The sequence below is a fragment of the Pocillopora verrucosa genome, chromosome 4 (genome assembly GCF_036669915.1).
Source record: "Pocillopora verrucosa isolate sample1 chromosome 4, ASM3666991v2, whole genome shotgun sequence".
NCBI classification, from domain to species: Eukaryota; Metazoa; Cnidaria; class Anthozoa; order Scleractinia; family Pocilloporidae; genus Pocillopora; species Pocillopora verrucosa.
Genome location: NC_089315.1, coordinates 20,695,245 through 20,706,750, shown reverse-complemented (window position 1 = coordinate 20,706,750; position 11,506 = coordinate 20,695,245). Strand labels below are relative to the sequence as shown.

General features: G+C 38.7%; 1 protein-coding gene across 1 annotated transcript; it reads left to right on the top strand.

The window, feature by feature from the left end:
* Nucleotides 1-419: 419 nt before the first annotated feature.
* On the top strand, nucleotides 420-3,835 carry LOC131773142 (paired box protein Pax-3). The gene is made up of 4 exons (XM_059089119.1): nucleotides 420-579; nucleotides 1,283-1,885; nucleotides 2,409-2,629; nucleotides 3,223-3,835. Exons 1-4 carry the CDS (start codon nucleotides 549-551, stop codon nucleotides 3,433-3,435), a joined length of 1,068 nt encoding a protein of 355 aa, XP_058945102.1. The 5' UTR covers nucleotides 420-548; the 3' UTR covers nucleotides 3,436-3,835.
* Nucleotides 3,836-11,506: the final 7,671 nt, after the last annotated feature.

The following is an 11,506-nucleotide window of genomic DNA, read 5'->3' as shown; positions in this document are numbered from 1 at the left end:
GAAATACATTCGTAACGAAAACTAATAAATTTCTAGTTTATGCAGTAGGATCAGAAATGAGATCCGTCGTCAGAACTGTGGTAAATTACAATTCACTGATGTTAAAGAACTATAAAATACATTTTCACTTCACAGTTAAAAACCTTCGCTTCTCTTAGCTACAGCGAGACAGCATACGTAAATGAAAATTTATCTTGTTATATTATAGGTAGGTATTTTTTGATTTCGTAGATTTAAATAATACAAAGATGCATGTTGCGGCTTCGAAATTCACAGCGGAAGTAGAGGCCAAGTGTAAACAGCCCGTACAGACGATTTATTCACGATCACGTAGTAGGAAAGCAGTACTTGTCTTTGTTTTGACCACTGACGTCAAACGCTCTCCCCGCCCACACTGTATCTTATAACTTACTAAGCTTCAGTCACACACTAGGTAATCGGACTCAAAGCGCCGCATCTTGGCAAGTTAAACGGGCAGAAAAGCCAAAAACACCCCTTCGTCTTTGTTTTAGGAGCAGAATTTGCCATTTTCAACCAAGCAGAGGATTATGGAATACAAGGATATAACCTCCACAGCAGGCATGTTTAATTCTGTTTATGTTAAGCTTCACTTCTATCAGTAACGATTAACCACGTATACCGGGCGTCCTAAAAGCCCGTTACGAATGGTAACTTGGCCTTCGGTGTACTCAGCCAAACACATGAATTTTTCTTAATCGAAAGCATGGTCAAGAATCGATTAACCAAATGGCCGGTAGCTATGTAAAGTCCGTACAGTTACATAGATATGGTGAATTTAGGTATAACGGAATAACTTACGCATGGAGATAATGATAATGATTATAAAAACAAAACAGGAAAAGGAAAAAGTCGCATTTGTTTGAAATGCTGCTATAAAATTTGCCTTTATCTAAGCTTCTAAGGACCAGCCATACTCAATACGTTCACAGTTAGCCAATGGACATTATTTAAACGAAGGAAATGAACATATCCTTTCTGATTGCCATGCCTCGTGTCTCGCAAAAGAGGAACGCGAACACTCGTCTTAGCAATTGTTACAATTTTTTCACATGTAGCCAACCCCTCGAATAAATACACTCATTTATACGACCACTTAGCTCCAGCCCTGCTCAGCTTGGAGAAACGAATATAAGTCGAGGATATAGTTTACGACAAAAACGCATCACTTGTTAGACTTTATCGAGACACCAAACAACTGCAAGTCGTCAGGCATCCTAGCGGAACTATCGATTTCTTAACCATTTTTTTAATGTTACTTTAGGTCATGGAAAGTTCAACCAGCTCGGTGGAGTTTTTGTAAATGGAAAACCACTTCCAAACTCTGTTCGTCAAAGAATTATCGAGATGGCTGAGCTCGGCATCCGCCCATGCGATATCAGTCGCCAACTGAAAGTTTCTCATGGCTGCATCAGCAAGCTACTTTCTAAATACAACGATACTGGGTCTTTTGAGCCCGGGCGCGCACAGAGAAAGACATCGAGAGATGTGAGCACCGAAGTAAAGAACAAAATTGAGGAATATCGCCGTGCAGCACCAGGAATCTTCTCTTGGGAAGTTAAAGAAAAGCTGGTTGCCGACGGTTTGTGTACAAAAGAAACTCTACCACCACTGACAGTTATTAGCAGAATGTTGAGAAGGGTAAAGTCAACTGGAAGCGACTATATGGACAAGTCTGAAGCAGAAAACAGTGATGTAGAAAGTGAGGGCGACACTTCAAGCAACGACAATGGTAGTTCAGGAGAAGCTAAACCTAGGCCGAAGAGAAGATCTTTCTCTATTGCCAACATTTTGAGTATCAACGAGGAGACAAGAACTGTCAGCTTGCCCAGCTCTTCATCGCCATCTCCTTCGCAAGAAAAGCCTGGTAAGAGAGTGCTTGATAAAAGTAGGCCACGAGACACCATTGTATGTTGGGAGGTATTTGATGATAGAAAGTATTTATTTCGTTTGCATGGGGCTTACTTCTCGTTCTCCCTAACACCTAATTACAAAGTTAGCCTCACTAAAACCTACCAAGAAGAAACATTATCCTAAAGAGTTGTAAAGGACATTCTTATAATTCTTATCCCTTTTGGATTTGGTGAACTAAACCCCAGAGTGATTTTCCTGAAATCCTTTTTAGAAATCGATGTCTCAAGGAACCTACTGAACATAATAATTTACATCAATGGCTTTTAGTTTTGGTTAAGTATCCGCTGAAGATAATGTGGCGAGATCTTCCCTTTTGAAATAAAAGCACTTGTCAGAACTTCTAAACATAATGAACGTTATTGATCACAACAATGACATTTTGTGACTAAAATTCATTTCTAAAAGAAAGTTTGGTATAATTCTAGTAATGCAGTTGCCAGGCTTGATTTGTAACAGGTGTTTGCAATTGTTTACAGAACCAACTTCCTCGTCACCTACAACAGTAAGTGCCGTTGACATTGCTTCCATCACAAGTGGAATGCAAAAGCTAAGGCACTACAGGCGACGTAATCGTACCAAATTTACTCCTCATCAAATAAGAGAATTGGAGAAAGCCTTTGAGAAAACGCAGTACCCGGATGTCCTTACTCGTGAAGAACTTGGGGAAAGATTGGACATTAGTGAATCACGGATTCAGGTTCTTTTTTCCTTTGCCTATACTACTCCTTAGAACATTAGTCCAGTCCTACGCAAGTTTGAGTAACAATTCTCGACTTAACGAAAAGACCAAAGAAATTGTCCATGCTCATATTAAAAAAGACTGAACAACGAATAAGGAGTTTAAAAGGCAAACATTGCATGATTATAACCAGCGAACGTACTACTTGGGAACTTCACTTGTATTAAGTCCCTCACGAGCACAATCGAAGTTCATTTGGCTTTTCGTTTCATTAAAATGAAATTTTTACAGGCATAAAGAACATGTTAAATTATGAAGGGTTCATTTTCTATCGTTCTTGCAAGATCTTGTTAGAGATATTAGGGTAAGGAAGATCTAGGTCCATACAGTTCCTATTTGGTATATCAGTCTTGGCGTTTATTTCAGGCATAAATTATTGGAATAACCGATAGCTACAAACCTGAGATATTCTGAGTTTGGGTCTTAAGTTAATCTCGATTTTAGGATAAGTCACACTGTGCACCAAAATTGATCAAGTTGTTACAAGAACCTTACTCTGCTACCAATCATAACTGGTGAATCATACTTTATCTTTCTTTATGCCTCCTTAGGTTTGGTTTTCCAACCGCAGATCCAAAGGAAAAAGGACAAACCCTAAGACGGACGACACGAACAGTGACCAAGACAAAGCAGAATCCGATGACTCCAGTAATAGAAGTCGAATATTTTACCCTTCGTATACGCCTGTCCCCGTCATCCGCTACGCTCCTTACCATCCAGCTTATGCGTATCTATGCTTTCGACCAGGCTACGAGAGTAGCTAACCGAACTCGAAAGATGTCAGTTTGCGCATCTCTTTCATGTAAATAAGTCGCAAATAAGCACAAGTGGTGCAACTGTGCAATTGTAATAGATAAAAACTGAACGAATTTTCGTCATCATCCATGAATTTACTGAATTATTTTTCTTTTTGTTGTTCTTTATCACTCTTAATCCAGCGAGTGTATTTCTTCGCATTCCCTTACACTTCAAGGTTCGGTTCGATTAACTTGTGAATTAATTGAATGATTAATTAATAAGTTCTGCTGAAGAGAAGAAAATCTATCTGGTAGGGATAACCGCATAAATGACTTGCAACTAAAGAAGTATCTCATTGATGTGTCAAATTTTGAGATTTGGTAGAATGTAGCTGAAAGCAATAAATAAAGTCGAAGCAACTAACTACCTCGAGGGAACGCATCATTGATTCAAATCTAGCAAATATGTTTCTTTCACGTAAATAGAACTTTGGTGGATAAAGCCTTTATCTCGTGGTGAAAATTTAATGGTAATGTCGACTTATTCGAGACAATTATTTCAAAAAGACTCTGATGGCGTTGTTGACATATTCTTGTCATATTTTAGAAGAAACCCGTCAGAGACGGCTTTGAGTAGAAGTGATCTTCTCCAACCTTTAAGCATTTATATACGTTTTCCATCGTTTCTGTTTTCCAAATATACCCTAATAAATTGATAATTTACTTTAATCCTCCGAATATCTTTTCGAATATCTTTTCTTTTATAGGCTTGACTTTCTTTTGTGAGAAAAGCTGTGCATACGTGTTGTTCACTAACGCAATTGCGCAAAAAACCTCTAAAATTTGGATAACGGCTTGAACCCTACGCATCAGTACTTTAAAGAAAGCCATTTCCGTCGTTCTGCTGTAACCTACGAACGTTCTTATTCGGTTCGGGACGACTCGCTAACAATGACGATCTTACAACGACCCTAATGACGTTTAGGCAATGAATGTTAATTTTGTAATGTCTTACGCACGTCACGCGATTTGCGTAAGCACAACAATGAATGTATTTATATCCACGAAGTATCGGATGAGTCCGTGCTAAACCGTCATAAGACTTGGGTCAAAGCCAATAATAATCTGTGGTCAGCATGCAAATAGCGACGAACACGTTTACGTTCTAAAGATATAACACGATTTGTCAATTGTTGTGCTCATATTTCAGTTTTGGCACTTCCATTTCTCATGTTCTAAAAGTCACGCGATAAGATCATTTCCGGCTAGACGACACGCGCACGAGTATTCCTACCTGATGTAACGCAACGCGAAATATTACTAAGTTGTAAAAGGTCGACAAGAAGTGCGCTGGGACGCCTGTTCAACGGCATCATTCTCATATTCATGAAATACTTAAAATTTCAAAGAAATTTACATGCTTTTTGTAAGTAAAAAAATATATAGCTTTCACGACTGAACCTTTTTTTTTTAAAAAGGTAATAAACACTTTGTTCATTCGAGCATTTGTTGTCTATCATATTTAACGCCCACACAATTGAAAAATTGTCCATGGTGTCATCTAATTACGCTTCCGAGTGACTATGTAAAACTGACTCCACTAGTTTGAAATCATCTTTTGAGCATTCAGAGCATGTTGTCTTTGTCTGCTCCTAAGATGCTGCTGGCTGAAACTGCGTCTCAGGCCTCGCCGATTATACGACCTTGTTTCTGTTTACTCAGAGAGCGGGTCGGGAAATAGTTTTTTCTGGTTGGGCTACAACGTTGTTTGGCCTACCAATAGTTGCGTTCCCCTGAGCCGAGACACTTTTCTCAGCGTCTTTTTTGTTAGCATCGTAACCAACTAAATTCAATGCTCAAGTTGAAAAGGCAAAATTTCCAGTTATCGCGATGGAATTGCAATGAAAATTGTACCGTAAGCTTACTTCACACTCTCCCTTGATGCCTGTGACGAAAACGTAATAATTATCTTCAAAAGTGACCGGAGGCTGTCCATAATTAAGCATTATCCACCATAAGGCAAAGTCGGTATTGTTAAATAGTTCCCAAAACGAAGTCGAAGAGATCATTCAGCAATAATTTGAGCCTGAGGTGAATAATTGGTTCATGAAATTGTTCAGGTGATTGCTTATCAGAGCAAAAACATACATTTTGTTTCATTTCTTTGATTCTAACTTGTCACGTATCTTTGAGCAGGGGCATGGGGTCTAACGCTTACACACATAATCAATCTAAAAACTGCACATGACTGAAGCAAAAACTGAATAAAACAAGAAAAAATTCTCTCTTGGTTATGAGTAAGTTCATTCGAAGCAAAGAGTAAGACATAATCTAATAATTTTGGAATTACAGGAATAATAATTGCTCTAGTATTCAAACCTGGGGGAAAAAAAGGTTTCCTGGTGTCTTCCCAACAGCAATCTTTAATCTTTTGAGGTAGATGGTGCTGCAGGAAGAGTCGTGGATGTTAATGGAAATAAATGAGATGCTTGGAAGTTTGTTTGCCGTTGAAGAAAGATATGAGGGCTGATGTCATTTGTTGGATTGATTAGGCGTTGGTATCTTACAGTAGCTCTCTATACTTTCTATCGCTTTTGTGCCCCGTGACGGCCTTGATTTTGCGCGTTTCTATATTATTTCCGGACAAGACTGCGACTGTTGCCGCTTTCAAGGAACGGTTTGCAGAAACGGGAGAGTTCCTGCTTTTTCTGTCACCTTTCTCTGCATATTTTGCAAGTTATTATACCCGAGTTGTCGTTTTTCGCACTAGATGTCGGTTGTGGAATTGAACTTCTCAGAGCTGAAATCTTTCGGCCATTGGAGGAACACCTCTGAGTTTGAATTTGGTTCCTTGAATATAGGTTCTGGGTTTCAAATGGGCATCTCCTTCAAATGGCTAGAGAAAAGATTTTGCCTGCCGAGTGATCTCTTAACTCACCTTCGTCATGCAATTTCTTGATGGTTTCAGTAGTTAGTGGATAATTTATGAACAGTGCAAGCTACTTTTCCCTCGGAGGCAAGTTGCTTCAGGTGGGAATTGAGTGTTTTATTGAAGTCGCTAAATAAGTAGTTATCGAACATTTTGTTTTGTGCAGTGGTCACTTAACATGACGTTCTAAAGCCGCTCGCGCCGACAAGTTAGTTTTCTTGTAGAAACTGTCGTCTTTTGTCATCACGGAGACGTTTACTTCCATACTCTCCAATTCTGTTGAAAATTCGTTTCGTTGCTTAGACCATTCTGTAGATAAATAATGCACGGCGAATATTTTGTTACAATTGTTTTGATAACTCTTATCGGAAGCAATCAGTTTCCACTAGAACTTAACAGGTTTATCTAATTTTATATAAAAGCAACTCTTCTTAACCTATACCAAGCTAAGTAGTGCCTCTTCCGCCCTTTGAAACTGAATTTTCTTTAATCGTGTATATTTCTTCTTCGGTATCATTTACAAACGCGAGTCATTGACAAAATGCGAGGGGATTATAGATGTGTTATTGATCAAGTGCAAGAGAATATCAGTTGATGTTCTCTTGCTAAGAGTCAGGTCAAGATGGCTGGATATTAGCCGGGTTCTTTTTTTCGCCTTTTTTTGAACGGGAAGGACGCATATATTCGGCCATCCTGACCAAACAAGCTTGGTCAATTAAGGATTTATCATACAGCGAAAATATTTTGCTTTATCAAGAGTCAAGAATTACTTGAAGTAATTACTGTTCTGAAGTTCTCAACAAAAGAGGCTAAAAGTTGCATTTTTTCTCATTTTTGGTTAACCTTTTCAACTTCTTTAGTCATTATATGTCAGTGTTTAAGTGTTAATATGTCTAACAAGAGAGAGAAGCAAACAAAATTCTTCCGAAACAACAAATGACTTCGAAACATTTGTCAGAGAATCGCCCGCTAAACTGAACAAAGGACAAGATAGCATTCTTCACGATGTAGCCACCTTGAGGGCAGAAGTCCAAATCAACAATGCTTCCATGAGCGACATCTCAAGAAGACCAACAAATTTCAACCAGAATAACGAAGAAAGGGCGAGCTCCATGGAGCGATGCAAGAGTGACTCCTTTCCCTCGAGCGTTATTCGCGTGAATATAACCTGAGATTCCACAATATCTCGGATCCTTCAGGCGAAGATTGTCGTCATAAAATTGAAGGTATTCTAGCTGAGCAGCTTAATTTAAAACCGCCGATAGAAAATGCTCATCGTGTTGGCACATGGATCGCCGACAGCGAGCCAAGGACCATAAATCTATTTACCGTCCAGAAAGATTAAAAGTTCTTCAGAAGAAATGTGACCTCCCGAAAGCTGTTTGGATAACAGAGGATCTAAATTGGGAGGATCGGGAGCTAAAGAAGAAGCCTAGAGATGTCGTGAAAGAAGCATTCGAAAGTGTAAAGAAGCCATGTTTTCATCTTAGGCAACTGTATACAGACGGGGCTTTGTTCAAAATTACATACTTGTCTTGATCACTGTCAGGTTAGTCAGTAAATATACAGAAATACGCCGAATGGAAGAATGAATGTGCCGGATGGTTAACAACTCAAATGATCCAGATTTAGATCTTTAATGATCATGGTATATCTCCAATAGAAGAGTTTAAAAAGTTCTCCAAGGTAGTTAAACCCTACCTTTCGATGTTACATCTATAGAATCAAATAATAAAGCCATTTCAAACAAAGAAGGCAACTAGGTCTTCAGTATGGTCCAAGTTTCTAGGGAAAATGTAAGCGGTCCTTTTTGTTTTACAGGGAAATTATCAGGGGTAATTCTAAACGAGCTAACTGCACTGCAGTATTAACAATAGTGCACCTAAATGCAGCTATATTTTTAATAATGCAGACACAAACGTTTTCGATTTAGTTTTATTGCTTTATATATTAAAATTACACATCTTACATCAGCTAACTTTCTTACTAATATGAAATAACAATTTTAGTAGTATTGGTTCTAATTTCAACTGACTTACCATAGTCCTTTTCATTGTTCTTCTCCTCAAAAACTTTTGCGTTTAATCCCATTACTTTTTCTTCATTGTGCTTAACATGATTCTCAAACAACTCTTCCTCATTTCCCTCGACATCCTTTTCAACTTTCCTAGGGAACCTTTCCTGCAATATTTCACTTGCTTTTCGTTTAAGTGTTGACGATGTACATTTATATTCTTTTTACCAATATCCATAGTAAAATAAGTTTGTTTTGGCCAAGGAAATTTAAGTCATGAAAGCTTTTCGTAGGTTTCATCGAACATCAAATTTTTAGTCAATACCACGGCCCTGAACTCTTTATGGTGGTCAAGTTTCGTTTTCAACTCAGTTGTTAACACTTAATTACCTGCTAGCATGAATTTCCTTCGGAGGTAGAAATTGCGTAACACTTTTTTTTCATCTTTGTGTGTGGTAATTTATGTATATCACCAACATGTGATACCGGTCTTCTTGAATTAATGTAACGTCAAGGTGAACAATATTTGCATAGAATAAAACACATTGTATTTGGTCATTTTGAGTTGCAAATGGTAGTTTTGGTAAGTTATATATGCACTGAAGTTGAATGGAGGATTCCTTGGAAGACGAATCTATCGTGTACATAACGCAGAGCTCGAGTTCCACGAGTTCCACCGCCATTGAAGGTAGTGAAATTTTGTTTTTCACAAGGCTGTACTTTAGCCAACTGCTAGAAGCTTTTTCGTTTTTCTTTCTTTAGGAGAGCAGAGGTCTAGATGACCGATAGCCTCCTTTTGAGTGCGAGGAGTTCGAAGAAAGTTGGGTATCATATCAAGACATCGCAAATGGGCCTCGGTTTTGAAAGTCTTCGATCATTGGCGAGTTAAAAGAAACGTGGCATTACTAAAAGAGAATTATAGTGGCGAGCCGTTAATAGACGTAAGTCTAAATGAAATGTCTGAGGAGCAGTGGGATTTTTCCTAGCACGATTTATTTCCGAAGTCAGAAGAGAAGACGAGAAAGAGTATCTAGGGAAGACTTTATATGAAATGATAGGCAGCGTTCAAAAGTTTTTACATGTGCAATGTAAGCGAAATGTAATTCTGGTTGACGAGGAAGGTTGTACAATTGGAAGTTTAAATTCTGCATTGAATTTTCAAATGAAAGAGAAAGTTGCACAAGGAGTAGGTGTGGTTGTCAATCAGGCAAATTAATAACTGAAGAACAAGAAAAATTTTTGTGAAAAAATGGTTATTAAGGTAGCGAGAACCGGGAGATACTTTGCTTTACTTTGATTTAAGTTTTTGGCATTCATTTTGCTTTGAGCGCTAGACAGGAACACCGAAATTGAGGTTCAAAAACTTTCAGTTATCTTTAGAACATGATGAATCGGAGTGTGAATTCTTGCAGTTCGTGGAGGATATTGGTAAAAATATATATTTTATACTGTCATTCCAAATGACGAAGGTCATGAATGAAGGAATGACGGGCCCCAAGACATTTTTTCGATCAACGCACTGTTAAGGAATCTAGCTCTGAAACACTACTCCGTCTAGACGAACTAGTATTTACACTCAATTGTAACCACCACAAACAAACTAATGGCGCAGCCATAGATACTAAAATGGGACCCAGCTACGCCAATCTTTTCGTAGGTTTTATCGAACATCAATTTTTCAGTCAATACCACGGCACCAAACCTGAACTCTACGGCCGTTACATTGACGACTGCATCGGCGCTACCTCCTCTACCAGAGAGGAGCTCACTCAATTTATAACCGTCGTCAATTCCTTTCACGCGGCTCTTAAATATACCTATATACTTCCGACACTTCTTTGGCTTCTCTGGACATCAAAGTTTCAATTGAAGGCAACGGTTTATGCACTAGTGTTTACTACAAACTTATAGATTCACATAGTTACTTGTTGTATTCATCCTCGCATCCATCACACGTCAAGAATACAGTTTCTCAGACTTCGCCGTTTAAGTAATAACGACTCTGATTTTTCCGAAAAACCAAAGGCAATGTGCCAGTTTTTCGATAAACACGGCTATCCTGCTTCTGTCGTTCGAGGGGGCCACCACCGTGCCCAACAAATTGATCGACAGTCAGCACAACAAACGGCTAAGAAGGAAAACACTGAGCGCATTTCATTCACTCTCACATTTCACCCTCACAACCACGCAGTTAAATCCATCATTCTTAAAAACTTTAAATTACTCCAAAACGATTCAGAGACTGGTACTATCTTTTCGCAACCCCCACTAATTTCATTCAAACGTGACAAAAACATAGGCAACTTTTTGGTCAGAAGTTCATTTCAAACCAATGACCAATCTGGTACTTTCAAATGCGTTCGCTCACGATGTAAAACTTGTCCTTTCATTCATAGCGTAAAGAAAATATCAGGACCTAAGAGATCCATTAAGATCACTGATCACTTTGCCGCAAAGTGATCAGTGATCTTAATGGATCTCTTGTGTGTACCTTCTCCAATGTCATTTACTGCACTTATTGCAATAAGTTATACATTGGTGAAGCAAGAAGACGACTAGGTGACCGACTCCGAGAACATCTTCGCGACGTAGAAAGAAATGACAAGGACGCATCCAAACCAGTCTTCAGACACTTTTAATCTCCCTAATCATTCTAAACAACACATGGCAGTCTGCGGCCTTTCCCTACATCTAGGCAGTTCGGAAAGTCGCAAAACACCACAACAAAAATTTATCTTCCAAATCGGCTCTCTTATCTCGGTATCAATGAGCGCTTTTCATTCAACGAATTTATTCTTGTTTTCCCATCACCATATTCCCACCAATTAGGCTCTTACCGATAGTGCTAGCACTTTTTTTGGCATTATTTGGCTTCAGGGGATTTTTTTTTTTTACGTTTTATCCCAAAAAGCACTACTAGCATTATTTTGGATTTTCAACTGATTATTTGTATAATTTTGTGTTAAAAGCACAATCTGACTTTATTAATGTCGCCCAAAGCCGCATTTTGCCCTCATTTTGGTCAAAGGAGCCGAGGAGGCCTGGAGAATAGATTTGATAGGTCAGCGGTTGCCTTCTAGAAACCCAGTCCATCACACTCGTTCCAAGATGGCGTCATTCAATGGAAGGAACAATGGAAGTCAGCCAGCCAAGGC